This window comes from Triticum aestivum, chromosome 1A (genome assembly GCF_018294505.1).
Source record: "Triticum aestivum cultivar Chinese Spring chromosome 1A, IWGSC CS RefSeq v2.1, whole genome shotgun sequence".
NCBI classification, from domain to species: Eukaryota; Viridiplantae; Streptophyta; class Magnoliopsida; order Poales; family Poaceae; genus Triticum; species Triticum aestivum.
The window spans coordinates 34719832-34739538 of record NC_057794.1 but is presented as its reverse complement, the minus strand read 5'-3'; the positions used below and the strand labels follow the sequence as shown (position 1 = coordinate 34739538).

Genomic DNA, 19707 nt, shown 5'->3' with positions numbered 1-19707 from the left:
GTGTCATGCATATGACACTAGTCTAAGTTACTACCTCCATAGTGCAAAGTATCTTAGTAGTAGTGTCATAGATAGTTTCATTTATTGTCTTATAGACTCATTTTACTTCGGAAAGCGCTATGTTACAGTAACATATTGTGTTACTCCAAGCACCTCTCTCCTCATTAAATACTTGCCATATAAACAAAAATTGTCTTGGGTTGTGTTAAGTTACTATCTAAGTTACCCCCACTATAGCTAGCCTGACACAAGGGCGAGCTAGAGGCAAATATCTGGAAGGGATTTAACTCCTAGGAATTATGGGCTCCTACAAAGGAAATGAACTCCTTGTATTACAGGGCTACCATGCATGGAGAAGGAATCGGCAAGGAAATTAACTCCATATAATGAGGACGTTTGCACCATCTTCTAAGGCTGCATAATCCAATGGCATTAATCCCACTAGACTGAGATTGTGGGCTGCCTTGCATAATGGCGCATAATTAAAAGGAAGGCGTTGCACGAACGAAAGCTCCAATAATTAAAATAAAATATATGGAGCACTCTTGAGCATTAGGCTGGTCATAGTGGGGAGTAACTTATACCAGTGTCATGCATATAACACTAGTCTAAGTTACAACCTCCATAATGAAAAGTAACATAATAATAGTGTCATACACTACTAGGAAAAAGCCTAGTAGTAGCGCGGGTTAAAAGCTAGTAATAGCGCGGGTGCCTGCGCTACTACTACGGCGCTACAGCTAACTAGTAGTAGTAGCGCGGTGCATCCCGCACTACCACTACTAACTATCTGTAGCGCATGTCTGTGACCCGCGCTACTACTATTAATTTGAGAAACAAAAAAAATCTCGACCCCGTGCGTGCTGTCAATGGTGTCAATGGTTCGTTCGACGGCGCCGACATCCATGGCGACGGGGTGGCGGCCGGCGGCGACGCGCACGTTGGCCGGGAGCAGGGAGATCTCGGCCATGACGCGCGCCTCGTGGAGGCCGCGGAGGCCAGCCCGGCATTGGCCGGGAGCTGGAGGACCTGGATCTTGGCGTCGTGCGTGGGGAGCAGCACCTCGCGGCGGCCCTCGTGCTGTCGGAGGAGGAGGGGGTGGGTCAGCTAGGGTTCCGGATCGAATCGGAGAAGGGGGAGGAGAAGGGCTGACCTGGAGCGAGAAGAAGACGACGAAGGTGGTGAGGAGGAGGATGCCGAGGTCGTGCTTCCGCATCTTGGCGGCGGCGAGGAGCTCCGGCGACCTCCCACCGGAGGGATCTCGGAGAGGGAGGGAGGAAGAAAGCAGAGTGTACCAGCGGCGGCCACCGCTAGAGTACGAGGGAGAGAGGAGGAAAGTGAGAGAGGGGAAAACTGAGGGAGAGAGGAGGGATTCGGCCGAGGATATGGGGATTTCACCTACCTCGTACTTAGTAGTAGCGAGGGGTATAAAATCGCGCTACTACTATTAACTTAGTAGTAGCGCGGGTTTGTACCCCTCGCTACTACTATGGCATGTCCCGGGAGGGCACGGTAGAGACCGCTTAGTAGTAGCGCGGGTTAAAAACCCGCGCTACTAGTATCAACTTAGTAGTAGCGAGGGGTAAAAACCCACGCTGCTAGTAAGTAGCAGCAACGAGGGTTATAAACCCGCGCTACTAGTAAGCGTCTGCCTATAAGTTTTTCCCTAGTAGTGATAGATTGCTTCATTTATTAGCTCATAGACTCACTTTGCCTCTGAAAACGCTATGTTACAGTAACATATTAGGCTGGTCGTAATAGGAGTATCATAAGCGGTATCATGCATGCCAACTAGACTTTTGGATGATATAACACACAATTAAATGAGAAAAAGAGTGGGTGTGGTATCATATCATGATACTATATCATATTAAATGATGTACTACTTTGTGTCATGCATGGAAATTAATAAAGCTACCTAAGATACTAACTTATGATACTATGCATTACGCCTTATCTTACCACATGCATCTCTTTCCTTATTAAATACTTGCCATATAAGTAAAATTGTCTTGGAATGTGTTAAGTTACTACCTAAGTTACCCCGACTATGGCTAGCCTAAGAAAAAGTGACTATGACTATATTTAATGTGCTCATCAATCAAACTGGACATATTTTTTTCTAAAAAAGAGCATAGTAAAATAGGTGAAGGCACGACAAGTAACAATGCATTCGGTTGCAACGCACGGGCATTTGTGTTAGTGAAGTAAAAAGAATTAGAAAGGGTGCTAGTCTGCTAGATAGGCTAGAAAGTAGAAACGCCTGCTACACTGGTCGGTTTATCTAGCAGTACAGGTATTCCAGTTTCTGAATTTTATGTTGTACCTCCGCAAGGAATGGCCGTGAATATCGCATTATTTTGGTGCCTTGTTCAGAGGATGGCCTTGCCGTTTTAGCCACTGATCGAGCAATTGCCAATTGGTATACTTGCAACTACTGCATCATGCATGACCATGAGTTAATTATGCAGACACTAGAAGAAAGCAATCCATTAAAAAAAGAGATTCTACTGCTTGTTTATCTTATGTAACTTATTTATACTTTCTTCGTTTTTTTTTAGTCTACATATAAGATTTGGTCAAAATCAAACTTTGTAAACTTTGACCAACTTTGTTTGAAAAAATATCAACATCTACGATACTAAAACTATATGGTATGAAAATTAATTTCATGATGCATCTAACAATATTGATTTCATATTATGAATCTTGATATTTTTTTGTATAAACTTAGTCAAAGTTGACAAAGTTTGATTTTGACCAAATCTTATATGCAGACTAAAAAGAAACGGAGGGAGTATGATGCACAACAACACAAGAGGGATGAAGTAGCGATAGAGTATCTGGTAATGGGACGGGGTTTGCCTGGATCTGCAGATCCCGCTTCATGGACATGGTGAGGTCCATTGTGCGGCGACGACGACATTCCCGAGTCTCGTGCAGTTCCTCCTCCTCCACGGCGGCCTCGCGCCTCCCCTCGCCTCCCCCGCACGGCCGGGATCTTCCCTTTTCGTTCTCCTTCTCATCCGGTCAGTGCCGTGCCACCGGATTGAGCATCGATTCCGGCGACTCACTTTCTCGCGCATCCATCCTCATGAATTAATCTTTCCTTTTTCCTTTTCCAGTCAACTACAATACCCCTTTTTGCCTCGTTCCTTCCTTACCACGCGGCCACGCCGGCGACGAGAGAACCGGCGTCGGCCTACAATGGCGCTGCTGCTGCGCCAGCGCTTCGTTTGCACCTCACTACCGGCCAAGGGAGACCATCATGCTCCATGGGTCCGCCATCCCTCGCCTCCTCTCATCTTCTCGCCGTCGCCCAAGTTTTAAGTCGTACGCGGATGGATGACCCTTTCTGGTATATATAGAGATGGTCTTAGAAGAAAGCATGGTGGAGATAAGAACAAAGGAGGCCGCGGTGCTGCTGATCGGTGAGGTGGCGCAAGATTGGATGTCCTGTGGGCATCCCTAGGGCACTTAATGATACGATGATGACGATCCGCTTTGTTGCGTTTTCAGGAAAGGCAATTATTACGCGGCTAGAGGACCCATGCATGCGGATGAGTAAGCTGGCACGTGACAGATGAATGGATGGAGGGAAAGCTTTGTATTTGAAAATGAAGCTTTGTTCCAAATGATAATTATCAAGAAACAAAACTAGTAAAATATGTCGACTTAGAGGGCAATACTAAAACATTTAGAGGACAGTACTAAAACAGACATTACAGATCTAAGAAACCTGATCCTCAAAAAGAAAAGATCTAAGAAACCAGAAAAGAGCCGGTCTAACTAAACTGTAGCACCTCAAACACATCTCGTGTAGTTGAGAGCCTCCAAGTGCATGCATATGGCTGCCATGCCATGTCCAACCAAAATGTAAACATTCAAAGGGTCCTAAGTCCACATTTTTGGAATATTCAGACCAACATTCTCATGCCACTCACTTGTCATCTTGTTTGATCTCTCCCGTTGCTGCTCTGTCATTTCATTTTCCTTCAAATTGTAATAAAAAAGAAAGGCACTAGAGCCTATATTCATTTCCAATCAAATACAAGCATTGCGCACTACAATTATCAGTAACTATGAAACATGAGTTTCTGTTTACAAATCATGGTCAATCCAATGTATGTCGAGGCACATCATTTTAGATACAAATGGGGCCTGTAGATAAACCTAGATTACATCTCCTCACAACTGACACTGATCTAGACTGATTCCAGTGGTGCATACAAGTAGACACCAGCTACATGCATGTTGATTCTGAAATTCATGAGCGACAAAACATTATGCACATTCAGTTTGAAATGTTGCTCATCCTGATTGAACAACTTGAAGGCACATTTGATAAATTTGCAGTGGCAAGTTTCAATCCCTCAGGAGTTTATTGCTTTAAGTAGTGACTGGGAACAACATGAACAAGATGACAGACATCAATATTCAACACTTGAGCTCACTTCCACAGCTACCATCCAACAAAGCCATGAAACCAAGAAACCAAAGCCATTTTATCTTGTGTACAAGAACAACTATCACCAGCCATTTCATTTAGTACACGTCCACAGCTACCAGCCAACAAAGAAAAACACAAGTCCGCCTCATCTTGCCTTTTTACACAATAATGCTTCCACCTCTCAGCACTTCGACACCTTGCAACTTTTGAGGGTAACGACGTCGACATCATCAATCTCTCGCTGCCGTGCATTTGCATCTGAAGCGCAACACATGCAACAAGTCAAGCAAAGTTTAACACATGACAAATCCTAGACTTTAGATAGGAAATGCGTAAGACACCAGACAGGTAAATAGTGAGTTCTTGTTTTACTCTATTGATCAATCTAGAGAGAATTTACAAGTGACAGCCAGATATGCAAATTCACAGCAATACCAGACGGGTCAATACAGCCAACTAGGACCGGAAATCAAAGTCCAAAATTTCTCCATTAATTAGATGCCACAAGGGGCGGACTACTATGCCAAGCAACATTAATTCTGCTGGCAATTTCGACTTTGGAAAACAACAAAAGTTATCAACACAATAGCTAATGAACAAGCAAGAAATAAAGCACCAGCCACCTAGATTACATTCGGTAAATGGATTTTTGTTTCAGTTTGGGTGGACCAGACAAAGACAAAATGGACCTCACTATGCTAGTTTGGTTTCATAACCAGAAAAGAAATACAATCATATATGAGCATAGATACCGTATTTTAGCTCATAGTACTTTGGTTCAGAAATGAACTTCATAACACAAGAATTATATTGTATATCCACTAAAAAAATATAAACAAAAATTGGAGGAAGAACTTCATAGTCGAGAAGAGCAGAGCCAAGACCTTATGTGGGGAGTCGAGGTCAAGGTCCCCGGACTCGACGATTACCTCGTCGTGCTCGTTGGCTTGGGCTTGGGGTCCCGGTCATCCTCCTCGTCCATGGAGCATGGCTCCAGCTGCCCAAAATCTGCAATCAAGTGGGAAAAAGAAAGAAAGAAAATCACATGAAGATTATAAGCAACAAAACAAGAACAGCCTAATTTTTCCCTGTCCACGGTGTTCCACGGAATTTACCAAGCCAAATGTAACATGAAAAGATGCCGGGTAATTAACTTGGCAAGAACAGAGGCTTGTTTATCTTTCTAGAACAAAGCCAGAGGAAAATTCACTGGTTTAGTAACTAGGTAACATACAACCACTAGAGTATTATTTACCAAGCCAAGTGAGTCCAGCAAAGCCACCTAAGTAGCCATGGCAGGAATAACCAAGAGTTATATGGCGTATACATACTCTTGTTGCTGACAGCAACAAGCTTTTGATGGATGTTCGTGTTTGCATCATCAGCTCCACACAGACCATCGAACCCTGGAATTTCATCCGAGCCAAAAATAAAATCCTACATGCAAACCTACTGGAAGCAATTCTGAACCCAACTCAAACTCATGGCAGACTTTAAAGTTTCAAAGCTGCAAAAAGACAAGTAAAGCGGAGAAAAAGAAATGGATAGCTTAAACAGGCATGTAGTAGCACAAACGAGCTTAGGAAGGTACAAATTTGTGAATAAAAATTTGGGTTCTGCACCTAGCACCAACTGCAAAAGGAAGTAGTTCAAAATGCTAACCCAAGACATATTAACCAATGTCAAATATTCAGTCGCATAGATAGAAATAAAACATTGAACTAAACAGAGGAAAGCAATATTGTTTCAAACATAAAAAATTCTAATACTGAAATTCTTTCCCTTGTGTGGTATACAACTAGTACCATGTGGTTTTAGGAAAAGCAAATCTGTATTACGTATAACAACCACAAAAAAATTGCAGTCTTGCACTGGAAGCTATGCAATTGCTAGCGCTAGACATGGGACATGATTGGGCATGGCGTACCGTTAGTGCTGCTGCTAGAGTTAGGGTCGGGCATGAATACATAATCAGGAATATACTAGACAGAGCAGAAGAAAAAATTGTGCGGATAATCAGACAAGAGCTCATCTCATCTTTTCAAATCTTATACTAGACACACAAATTGGTGTATTAAGAAACATCTCCAGGTAATTGATGAGAGGGACATGCAGAACATGCAAGAGTGAGAGAGATAGAGCAGAGAGGAAATGATACCTTGACGAGCTACATGGTGTCGGAACTTGGGTCGAAGCAGCAGCCGGAGAGCGTCGTACAGGGCAGAGGCACCACAAGGAGCAGCTTCCCGGGAAGGGGCACACGGAGCAGTGTCCCTGGAAGAGGCACACAGAGCAGCGTCCCAGGAAGAGGCACACGGCTGTCTGTTGAAACAAAAAAAACGCACTAGTAACGTGTGATAAATTTTCAGAACCAATGACTCTGCTTAGATCTATTAAATCATCGCTACTGAAGATAACCTACTTACAAGAGGGTCTGTGTGACACTGCTTATTCTGTTTAATGATATAAATGAAAATTTTGAGATATGCTAATACATTCAATTATAAAAACGACAACAAGCCAAAGAACTCAAGATTCAGGTTTGCAAATCCATATGTAACATACTATGCACCTAAAATTTGATTCGACATGCACCTCTTGGCACGTGAATAAAGGTTTATCTTGTATGCTCTTCAGGTCCGTGCATGACAATCAGTTTGTCTAAATTAAATCTGCTTCTGTTTCTGCAAAAATCAAAGAAACCTAAAGTTCTTATGACAATATAGAATAGAAGTGCTTGCTTCTTGGATCATTCCTCTATTTCTTTTCTCATGCCTGCGGAAAAAATGACACAGTAATTATTCCAAGAAACTGACGGCAGGGATAGAATTCCCGAAAATATTCCAGATCTCCTTCATCTACAGCTTATGCACCTTATACACTCGAGTTAACATTGCAGTAGAGTTTTTATCAGATGGTATGGCCTGTGATAGGTTTGACAGTACTTCTTGCTCATTTGATCGTGTAACTTGTAACTACTTCAGTTATGGCAATCCCATAAAGAATGGAAGCAACCTGTCTTAAGCTATTCTCCACAGTACCAATGTTTTCCTTTTCGCTTTTCAGCTGGTACGTAGAACAAAAGATTTAGCACAAGGAGTCGGGACACAACTATAAATTGTGGAAAAATTCCGTGCTGGAAGTCTATCCACCGGCGGCGGTAAAAATAAAGGCTTGTGTTGGATTTTGGTTAATACAAATCCTAGACACCAAGTCTTGTTGGAAGTCATGTGTCCGACGGAATATGAGGCAGTTGCTGCAACTTGTGGAATTCAAAGCCTGTACAGCCAAGCAGCATCTTGACCACACAAATTGAAGCAAAAATCCAAGCTCGAGTGGGTTACTGGCGCTTTCTGTATGTTTGCCTGCCGGCATATGTGTTGATTGCAGTGTAGCATCCGACACGCCAATACTCCCAGGTATGCCCTTTTGTAATCTATGAGTAATCTAAAGGGTGTATTACTATTGCTTCCTTACTTCAGAGAATAATCAGAAGAACTCAACTATTACTATGGCTTTTCTTTTTGACATGCTCAACATTGTCTGCACGGGAGCTGCATTCCCGGCACTGCAGCAATCTTGTCCTTCGTCCGGGTGCTTCGGCTGGGAGCAGCAGTGCCTCAGTCCTCAACATCGTCTGAACGAACTCTTAAAATCAAGGTCCCTGCGAATGAGGCTTGTGGTGAAGAAGACTGTCGGTTGCTCCAAGATTCGTGCAAGACATGTATCTGCATGATTCGAGTCCTTCACCATCAGTATTTCTTGTTTATTTGGTCATGTAACTTGTATGGCAATTCCGCTAAAGAAATTGAAGCAGCTTGTCTTTAGCTGTTCTCTACAGTACTAATGTTTCCCTTATTGGCTTTTCGGAACCATGACTTGTGGTGCAACGCAACGATTAAACGTGGGATTCTACCGATGGTAAAACAAAAGTTTCAGTGTCTTAAGCTGCTACTGGATGACTATCCTTCAGTGTTGCCATCTCTGCCTGCTGGAAGTTCCAAGCTCTTTGTTGGGACGCTGGCACATCCCTTTGGCAACTGCTGCTGGGCGCCGGTTTTCCTTGTTCAGTGTCTGCCATCTCTTCCTCTATTTTCTCTCCTCATTCCTATGGAAAAGGCAAATTTTAACATGGTCCTTCTTACCTCCTTTTTTTACATGTGAGGTAAGAAGGTAAGAGTCAATCAAGCCATTCATTGATGAGATCAACGGCTAAGATCTATTTTATACTCTTACCTCTCATGTGAAAAGAGGGGGTAAGAGGGATCATGTTAAAACTGCTCATGGAAAAATGACACAGGACTTATTCCTAGAAAGCAATACCCACGGCGTACGCCTGCTCATATATTTCCAATTCTCCTCCATCAACAACTCATGCACTGAACGACTTGAGTTAACAATGCAGTAGAGTTTTTCTTTGATGGTATCCTTCCTTGTTTATTTGATCATGTAAAACTGCTTCATTATATATGTCTTAAGCTATTCTCTAAAAGGTTTTCCTTTTCGCTTCTCAGCTGGTACATGGACCAAGTATAGATAAGGACTCATGAAGGGTGGCGCGATGCAATGCAACTACAAATTGCGGGAAAATTCCATGCTTGAATTCTATCCAGCGGCAGTGGTAGAAATAAAGGTTTCGGTGTTGAATTCTGTTTAACACAAGTCTTGTTGGAAGTCGTGTGTCCGTGGGAATATGAGGCCATGGCTGCAACTTTCTGGAACTCAAAGCCTGTGCAGCCAAGCAGCATCTTGACCACACAAATTGAACAAAATACAAACTCAAGTGGGTTATTGGCGCTTTTTGTACGTCTACCAGCCCATGTATGTGTTGGTTGCCGTGTAACATCTGACACGCCAAAATTTTCTTCTTCAGTGTCGCCATCTATTCCTCTGTTTTCTCCTGTGGAAAAAATGACAGATTAATTTTCTCCTGTGAATTTTTTCCTAGACAGTGATGCAAACTCTGTAGCTCACGGGCTAGCAAGTTCAGTTTTTGTAAGAAGTGTGACGATAGTTGGACTAATGAACCTCCAGGGTTTTTACTTAGCCAACTAGTGAACAATGTAATTTGTGTGTTTGGCTGCATCTTGTGAAATTCAAGGCATCTAGAAGCAAGCAGCATCTTGGCCACACCCCACACAAACTGAAGAAGAACTGCAACCTCCTGTACGTTTGCCGGATTGCCATGGCGGCGCTTCCTGTACATCTGCCGGATTGCTAATGTAAACAAATAAACTATTCTCCCTTTTTTTAGCAAGAGAAAGGTGCGTGTTTCATTTTAGCTCAGGTATAAAAACAGAAATTAAATAGCCAGCAAAGCAAAGTTGGCATCTTGATGAGCTACAAATACAAGGCAAATGCTGTTCCTACTAGCTGAACTGATGCAACGAGCTATCAACATATATACTCTTGATAGGTAAAAAGAGATGTGGCCCCCTAAAAAAGTTAAGAAAATGTTTTTGAGTGTTGGATGTCCAGAGCGAAGACATGATATGATGGATATGCTATATGCTTTTAGTAGTCACTCAAGTTTCAGTTGTACCTCAACTTCATGTCATTTTGGAATCTATACATCCACAATTATGCTACTACCTCTGTACACTAATGCAAGACGTACAGAGGGAGTAGTAACTAGCACTATTCTTTTGAGAAGCTATCAAAGTCATCCTCCAATGGAGTCAATATCAACAAAACAAGCATCAAAACTTGACTTATTACTACATTCATTCATACCAAAATTGGCACGCGAACATAGCAGGCAGATATATGTCTTCAAAATCACTTACCCAATGAAAAAAGGGTTCACGACATTTGCTTAAATAATACAAATAACACCAAAAGGTCATATAGTGCCTCCACAGCAGAAACAGGGAATCTTGTGGCCTACTTATGCCGGTTTCGCTATAGAGGGTAGAAATTAAGGAACCAGAATTACGGTTGACAATAATACACAAGTTGTGCCTACTACTAAAGTTTCATTAATTAGTTGCCATCTGGAATTCATCATTATAGACTGTCTAAAGGAAAATCATTGCCGTAAAGGTAGAGGGCAACAAAAAGTTCAGAGAGGTGAATCTGGGTCGGATGATCCACACTGAACAACTTAATGGCTTCAGCAGCAAATTCATACTGAAAATTTGGAGACCACTTCATCAATAGGCGCCAAGACCAATTTTCTTCATAAAGAAATATGAATAGTCACTGTAGTGAACTAACTTGGCAACACCCTGCACAGCTTGCAGAGAGACCTCACCACAATACTCGACAACCAAAGATTCTAACTTATGTGCATGTCCCAGTTCAGCCACTCCCACATCAGTAACGTTATGACACAACCGAAGTGTGAGATTACTCAAGCATGGGGTGTGCGCAATGAAGTGCATCCCAGCATCAGTTACCGCATGGCACAATATAAGCTCGAGTGTCTCCAGATGTGGTGAGGATGAGAGGGCCTTCATCCCCTCGTCATCAAAGAAGTTGGCGGTGTTTAGCACGAGAACACGAATCGGGCAGGACTGAATGAGCACCAGAAAACCCTCTTGTGTGAATCCTATTTCTGATGGCCAGTCACGGGAACATCCTATAAAGCTGAGGTCTACCATCTGAAGCATACGACAGTTTCGTGCTAGAGCGTAAAGGCTGTTATCAGTAAATGACGTCCTCGTCTCACAATAGCTGACATCACTAGAGTAGCGCTGCAGGTTGAGCCAAAGTGAGATGCTTTTAAGGTTGCTGCAGCTCCGAGATAATGCAATAATGTCATTGTCATTTAGGGCACGAACATACTCAAGGCAAAGCTTCTCCAATGCTTTACACTTCCCTAGGACAAGACGAAGACCTACTTCTGGCCAAGTTTTAATATGAGCCAACCTTAAATCCTTCAAACTCTCACAGCAGAAATCATATATATCCGTGCTGTGAGCATGGTACGAGGAGTCATAGACCACATCACCTGGAAGACGATCATATCTTTCTCTTTTACTCTCAAACTCAAACTTCTGGAGCTTCATCCATCCTGAACCAAACTTTAGAAAGTCATGATGATTGATTCCTTGGCAATTCTTCACTACAAGCTCTTCCAACGATCCATCCCTACCAAGGTATTCCAGCCACTCTACAGTGTCGATTTTCTCGCAATCAATAAGGTGGAGAGCAGATAGACTTCTGCAACCAACTGCAACCGAGAAAAGCCCAACTGACGTTATTTTTGGTGCGGAGTTGAGCCTGAGAGACACCAATGTCTTGCAATAAGCTAAACAAGCAAGCCCAGAGTCATCGATGCATGAGCAGAAGCTTAAGGTTAGGTCAATCAGTGAGGAATAGTGAGATGAAAACACAGAAAAGCCTTTGTTGTCCAACTGCCTTCCATGTCCAGGTATCCAACCAAAGTAATCGATTTCCACTCTTCGCAGATTTGGGAAGCGGGCGCACAATGATGTCAGTGCTTCTGTAGCAGTGCAAAGACGGGAACCAACACGGATAGCACCCCTCTGATTCCCCTCTATCTTGCAGAGCTGCTTTGACACAAGGGAAAGAGAATTCAGATCACTTATCGTGGTGATCCTCTTGAGAATCTCTGTCATCAGAGCCTCCTGTAGGTCCTCCATCAAACAAATTCAATTCAGCTGTAGCAATCAGGTAATATATATCAAGGTTCAGAAAACAACCAAAAGAGCTGGACTCAAACTTACAATATATCAGAATAATGCATGAATGTGAAGACAGATGGAGATATATGTTACGAAGAATATACTAGTGATGAACTTTGAGCATTTTTCTGTATCCATCCAAAACTTGTGTTTCCTTCACAAGCATGGAGATTTATTGAAGTAGCTAGCACCTTGTCTGTCTCTAGATTGTTAGAAAGAAAAAATTATGGTCCAGGGCACATAATTAAATTAAACTATCTACCACCATAATTAACTAATTAAGTAGCAAGCAGAGCCTGAATAATGAACTAACTAAGAGAATACAAAGAAACGAGCTAGAATTGACGCAAACATTTCTGCAAGCAGAATTACTACTAATTGCTGGATCTGAACATGAAAACCAGAGCTTATATACATATAATTGTTGGTTCTTGTGGCTCTTGGTTGGGCAAGAAAGAAAGTAAGGAAATCAAACATTTTGCCACAGCTGATGAGTTGAGTTCACAGGGCCAATTTGTTCAACTAGAAATACTACTAGTATTTTCTGCAACCCTAGGCAAAAAACATACTTTCTACTAGTAGTACCTAGGAGAATGGCTTTACAACATTAACCAACTTTAAGGATGAGGGTGATACTACCGGTTTGGTTTCCCCTATCAATCAAGAAAGCGAATCAAAAAGAAAGAAAAAAACCGTCTACATGTCGAATCAGATCGGGGAACCAACGAACGAAGAGGGAGGCGTCTCTCAGGAGGAGAGAGGAGAAGCGAAAAACGGCGTTACCTTCCTTGAGCACGACCGGCCGGGAGACAGTACCCGCCGCCGCTCGACCTCGCTCGGAGATGGCGGAGGAGAGGAGAGCGGAGTGTAAACCCTAGCTAGTCTCGCGAGCGGGCGGAACAAATACAGCTCGTCAGTTCGCCGGAACAAACACAGCTCGTCAGCTCGTCACCTCGCTCGGAGCTGTGTTTGTGAGCTTTCTGCAGCGGCGCCTCGCTCACATGGGCTTCCCACACCCGGAATGGCCGCGGGCCGACGCGTGCTATTTTCAGCCTTCTAGACCTTTTTTTTGTGCAAAACACAGAATAATCTAAAAGTAGGAAAAGAGATAAATATAAAATGTTCATACAATCGTTTCAATAAATAATTAAAATTTCAAGGCATTCTAATATTTTTTCTACGTATTAAAGTGTCTACCAGCTTTTTAAAATGTAACTGTATGCGAAAAGAAATGTCCACATGTATCAAAATAAATCTTTGCATTTATGGGAAAATGTACATGTATTTTCATAAATGCTCTCGTATGTAACTATAAATGTCCATGCACATCCATAAGAGTATTTCGGAAGGATTCTTACATGTGAAGGAAATGTTCATGTATCTTAAAGAGATGTTCATGTTTTGGCACGTGTTCAAAAAGAAGTACTCATGTATCTCATGCAAATACTCATTATTTGCCTACTAGCGGTGTTCGTAAAACACAGTTACTGGCGTTGTGGGCCTACGCCGCTAGTATTATGCCAGTGATAAGGTTTACAGTATTAGAACCAATCTCTACTACTATTAAACAATCAAATAAAAACTTTCTTACATGCACCCGCAATTAGTCCCACAATAACGCACGAGCCAATCAGCACCACACGATTAGGCCAACAAGTCTCAATCTAACGGCCATCATTAATCCAAACCGTGTGCACTTAGCATTTACCAATGACTGACCGTACTTCATCATGAGAGTAGTAGTCGAACAACCAGCCCCGCGCGTCCCCTACAATCACGGAAATCAGATCGCAAACTAACAACCAGCCCAACGTCCCCTACAATCACGAAAATCAGATCGCAAACTAACAACCAGCCCAGCGTCCCCTACAATCACGGAAAATCAGATCGCAAGCTAAGGGAACTTCACGCCCTTGACCTTGACCTCACCGCCAGGCACATACGCCGCCAACCAACGGCGTCTCCTGCCTGCGCGGCGACCACGCCGCACTGCACCGTCACGTCACCTCCGTGCACGATCGCCATCGCCGATTGTTGCCGCTCGTAGCGTGGCATCCGTCCTGCGAGATCGCCAGTGCCCAGGAGAGAGCCTGCCCCGGCACCCGCACCGCCGCGCCCGCCCTGCACTGGCACCCACGCCGCCGCGCACACGCCCGCCGGGGCAGGGCGCCAGCGCCTGTCGCGTCCCCTGAACCAGCCGGGCACACGCAGCTGTGATTCTTCCGAGGACTTCTTCAGGTTCGACTTCTTTCTTTGACTGTTGCAGCATTACTCATGATTAGATTTTTGATAATAGAGTTCTAACTAATAAACAGTTGCACAGCAAAATGCTATAAGCCGTTCATTTTACATACTGACTATATGAGGATAATGAAACTAGATTTGTGTTGCACAAATTGCCTTTACTATATCAAGTAAATACAGGAAAGTGACTTTACTATATCAAGTTCCATCAACATAACCACCAACACAATCGTTCTACAAAGTAATATAGCATCTATCCAGCTCCAGGATGTTACAATGAATTGTATAAATCTGTATAAACCCACTTTTGCACACCACATGATTGAGAATGTGCATGATTATTTAAACTGAAAACATCTGGAGTACACGTGATCCATTCTAATTTTGAAAACTAAAGAAGTCACACTTCCTGCTCCCTGAGTACAAAATGATGCATTTGAATGTCTGTTTGTTGGAACTACGCCAACTTTAGCATATCTTTTTTTTTCATGTGCATCTCCTAATAGGTGAGAGCATCAACAACATTTTGTTGATCTATCATGAACCTGTTTAGAGTATATGTTTTTGCAGGACTAATGCTTGTGGTAAGCCATCTAAGAAATATTTAGAGTTGCCGACAAAGGTAATCTGGAAGTATGATTTAGTAAACAAATATGCCCGACCATCACATCAAGGAAATGTTCCATATACAACTACATGAATTTCTTAGAACAATAAAAATATTGTGCAATGCAACGAAGATTCAAAACATACTCTTTGATTCAGACTTGTTGCTCCCATCCCCTTTCGGTACCAAAAAGTGTTCAAGTTTTGTACCTGATCTGGAATCCAAACCCCTGGCTTGCTGAATGACTCGAGCAGGTCAGAACCACATAGCAGCATTACCTTGACACTTCCTGAGACAAAACGCAAGTCGTAAACAACTGATTTATATACAGTGTTATAGTACTGATACAATTGGTGATCCAACAATGTGAGAGAAGACACTACTGTGTTGCAACAACAAAAATCATTGTCACATACCTTGATCAGCTAAGCCGTCCTTGCACAAAAGAATTCTTAACTCTTGAGAGAATGGTCAAGGTACGCTGATGACCTTTCTGCATTGCCTGTATCAAGAACACAAGAATGTGTCCATCAAATGAACACATCATCTGAACTGAAAGTACCTTATGTGACAGCGAAAATCCAATGGTACGCATGTACTGATAACATGAAAAATCAGGTTATTATGCATGGATCAACCATCACGAAAGACGAGCTTCAACATGCCAATTCGCAGAGGCGAATCCGGTGAGCAGACGGCAAGAGGTCATGAGCAGCCCCAAATTGCAAATTCGGTCATGAGAATGTGGTGTTAACACAAACCCATACACATTTCCAGTTCCGCATAGTACCTTCTTCTTGTTAGCATCGGTTCACCAGGGACATGTATCCATTAAGGCAGTAACATCCCAGCACCGATTACCCTCGCTGCTGCAACCCATCCTTCGCAAGCTCTGTACGTATGAAACAAGAGATGGGGTAATATGTAATCTGTTTGTTCTGATTCTCAGCTTGTTCTAATATTAACACAACACTTCAGAGTTGCTAAACAGATTTAACAGGTGTTGCGGCTTACCAAACATGCTTGTGCATGTAGGTGGGAAGGTTGAAGCTCCCGGTGGCCACCAGCACAACACCACCCCGCCTTCCCCCGTCTCTGCGGTCATCCAGTTGAATAAGGGAACGTATGGTGGACTAGGATGACTCTGAATAACGCAAGTGAAGAAATCCAAGATCAGGTTCTTTTCTTTCTGCTTACAGATTTGGATCCGTGGACAACTTCTCTGTGGGGACGGGAACTTCCACCTCCTCCAAGGCCATGGCCACGGCCGTCCTCTTCAAACTCCCAGCTGAGCAAGAAGCCGGCACAAAATCTTCACTTCTCTCTTCCTGGGGTCGGCGTGCGCCCCCCGCCTGAGAGGTCGGTAGTCTGGCGTGTGCAGTAAGGGGCCGGCGTCGCCGGCGAGCATGCCAAGCTCGACCGCCTCCTCGAGCACTTCGACGGCCGAATTTGAAGGAGGAGTGAGGTGGAGCAGGGGCATGCACGTCCGCCGGCGTGGGTGACGAAGGGGAGGGGCGGCCTTACAGGGAGCGCCGGCTATGGAGGGAGGGATCTGGCGACCATGGAAGATTAGGGAAGGGAGGAGAAAAGACAGGGGCGGTGGAATGACTGGCTTTTTTTTAGTACAACTACAGTATATACTAGCAGTGTCCAGAGAAGGATTGTGAGTGACTGTGGCGTTGTCCAAACCAATTTTCTTTCATCTTCTAGAAAAATACTTTTCTTTTATAGCGCATGTTCGATTTTGGGTGCCATTTCTTTAATCATCACGGCTTGTTATGATCATGATGATCAGTTGATGGTTTAAAAAGTTTCGTATAAATATCAATAAAAATTAAATAAAACTGAATATATTTTATGTTTTGTAATCCTGTAGGTCATCTTGTGGTGCGTGGATGGTAAATTTTATGAAATACTCCCTCTTGTAAAGTAATATAAATTTTATGGAGTACTTCACCGGAGATATAAATTTTATGGGTCTATCAAAACTAACTAACTCTGATAGACCCATAAAATTTTATAGGATCATATGACATATTTTAGAACAAAACTACCTGTCATTTTAGTGGATTAGGAATAAAATGATGATATTACAAGAAATCAAGACTTGAAAGATGACGGAAACAACACAGACCCCAAAGATTGAATGATTATTGATAGACCCCCTCCCCCCCCTCCAAAACATCGAACATATCACCCGAAGTTGAGCTCATCTCACAATCATTTATCCTTTCACCGACTGTCACTCCAACAAACGATGACTTAATAGAGTAACTTTGTTCATCGGTATGATTGATGATGTCCCTTTACTAGAGTAAGACATATTTTTTCATATTTTAAAGTATGAAGGAAATGAAGTTGACGAGGAAGTTTTTGATATATATTTTAAAGTACGAAGGGAACGAAGCTCAAACCAATATCCCATCCATCGGATGAAGCACCATAGATCGTATCAATAAATGGACCTTCAAAAGATAATGGTGTTTAGTTGTGTTTTTTTTTTAAATTATGTAACAAATTATAATAGAATTATGTGATCATCAATGTTATATGAAGACATGTTTATGGGTCGTATGTTACAGGCGCGCTCATATCACTGAGCATAAGACAGATTTGAATGGGTCGGTAAAAAACTCGCTAGAAGAGAAAATATACTCAAATAAATGCTTTTATTGTAGATTATGATACGTGCGTTGCACGTGCATGTGTACTAGTTTGAGAAGTTTGTAAATTGCTACACTAGAACGCTCCCCTCCCTGACGTTGAGAAATGCGTGGACAAAAGTGGGCTGCTCCTGAACTTCTGTCGGGCTAGTGGGCAGCTCCTAAACTATAGGCTAGTATTTCTGTCACATATGCATTAGACACATATATACGATTTTTGTTGCAAAAAATATTTGGGTGTACATCTGTACACCCATGCCCCTTAGTGGATCCGCCCCTGATCGCTTCGGTCTTATATGACTTTGCTTTGCCTGCATGATTGTGTGTGTGTGTGTTGTGTTGGTTGTATGCATCCTAATTATGCAGAGGCCGTGTGTGTATTCATTATGATTGTATCGCTTGATGCTACACTATGAGTCGGTAAAAAGCACTCTTTATCGAAAAAATGATGCCTAGGTTCTGAATATTTTACATATAGCATATATCATCTTCCTAGATTTCTTTGATCAATGTCGATAGAGTGTACAGTCATTTCTGGTAATCAGAATGTAGAGCAGTTGCCATCTAAATTAATTAAGCCTGCATAGAGTACTTGAGTTCTACAAGATATTATTTACAGGTTTTCAATTTTGTACAGCAACAAGGCTCTAGATTAGTGATGTTTTTATATATTAAAAAGAAGTATGAAATTTCCGTGCAACTGTAACTATATAGATACCTACATATCCTAGGTTTGTTTCACACTTCAGATTATGTTTGTTACATATCCAAATTAGTTGCTGCTCTTGCAGGTACAAATCAAGTCTCCACCTATGTACGCACGTATGCCATTATTGTTGATATTCCATTTTTTCTGGCTAATCCATGTAAAAATATATTGTGTGTATAGACAAAGAAATCACGTGTGCTTCTGAGGGGAGTATTCAATAGGTCGAGGTGGTGCATGTTTTCTCTATAAGAATGCAGACTGAGTGTTTGTAGGACACCCCGCAAAAAAAGAGTGGTTGTAGGACACAACCGCACTTAACTTCCACGTCAGAAAAAAAATGAATGATATAATTTTAATTTCTTTTAGGAGAATATAATTTTTAAATTGAGGGACGGATTTTGTTGGCGACTTCTTCATTTGCATTCAAGCCACTTAACCATCACTCCTTTTGTGGTATGTCGTTTCTGTTAAATATACTCCATTTTTTTGAGGGATAATATACCCCTTCATTTGTCGTAGATATAACGTGGAGGGTATTACTTCCGTTGTGCATCGTGCCCCAATTGTGGTTTATAATTATCTTCTGCTCCCTTTGTTCGCAAATATAAGATATTTTGAATATTTCAATATGGACTACATACACACTGAAATAAGTGAGCAAACACATCAAAAAGTCTCTGACTTGAAAAAAGCTAGAACATCTTATATTTGTGAATGGAGGGAGTAATATTTTTGAAACATTCACCCACCAAAAAAAAATTATTTTTGGAACATTAAAATGCATTCCATTTATCATTAAAAACTAAGGGCTGATGTATTGAGTTCTTATAAGTTTGAACATATACTAAATATATTGCTCTAAAGTTCCAACTATGTGTTTCCACGTTTACTTCTTTTCTGGAAAAGGAGGTTAAAACCCCCGGCCTCTGCATCAATCGGTGTATACAGCCCGCACGGGTTGATGACTAGTTGGTGCCTTAATCAGTTTGGTCCTCTTCCGTAGATGAAAGAAATAACTAACTTTATTTTTGTCTCCTTTAGTGGCAGTCTTTTTTTGTTGTTGAGAAAAGACTATAGTGGCACTTGAGCGCGTGGTTGTGCCTATTTATAAGCACTCGACCTCGCTTACAACTTGTCTTCAACTTGCACAGACAGCCAACGAAGCCCAAAGCCCACTCTTGCTTTCGACTCCAACTCGATGGCGCGCTCTCTTCGCTTCCTCCCACTCGCAACAACGTTGTTGCTTCTCCTCCTGCCCGCAGCCCATGCCCAAGGTGGAGATCTGGGCGGAGCTAGGGCCGGCGAAGGCGCCGCATAGCTGCCCGGCCACCAAGCCCGGGATATGGGCTCTCGTGCTCATCCTGGGGATCGTGGCGGCATTGCAA

The 19707-nt window shown here is 42.5% G+C and overlaps 1 protein-coding gene and 1 pseudogene across 5 annotated transcripts; both read right to left on the bottom strand.

The window, feature by feature from the left end:
• Nucleotides 1–4340: 4340 nt before the first annotated feature.
• LOC123188222 (F-box/LRR-repeat protein 14) lies at nt 4341–13030 on the bottom strand. 5 transcript variants are annotated; one of them, XR_006494399.1, is made up of 5 exons: nt 12883–13005; nt 7046–7134; nt 6609–6772; nt 5380–5458; nt 4341–4708 (listed from the first exon to the last, which is right to left on the bottom strand). XR_006494399.1 is itself a non-coding variant. In XM_044600265.1 (2 exons), exon 2 carries the CDS (start codon nt 12055–12057, stop codon nt 10603–10605), a length of 1455 nt encoding a protein of 484 aa, XP_044456200.1. In that variant the 5' UTR covers nt 12058–12075; nt 12883–13030; the 3' UTR covers nt 10153–10602. The 5 variants fall into 5 exon arrangements, 1 of the variants encoding a protein (XP_044456200.1); XR_006494397.1 differs by having other exon boundaries at nt 5335–5458; nt 12883–13003; XR_006494400.1 differs by lacking the exon at nt 7046–7134 and having other exon boundaries at nt 12883–13004.
• An 846-nt stretch (nt 13031–13876) lies between these two features.
• Nucleotides 13877–16430, bottom strand: LOC123092030 (uncharacterized; annotated as a pseudogene).
• Between the last annotated feature and the right edge of the window lie 3277 nt (nt 16431–19707).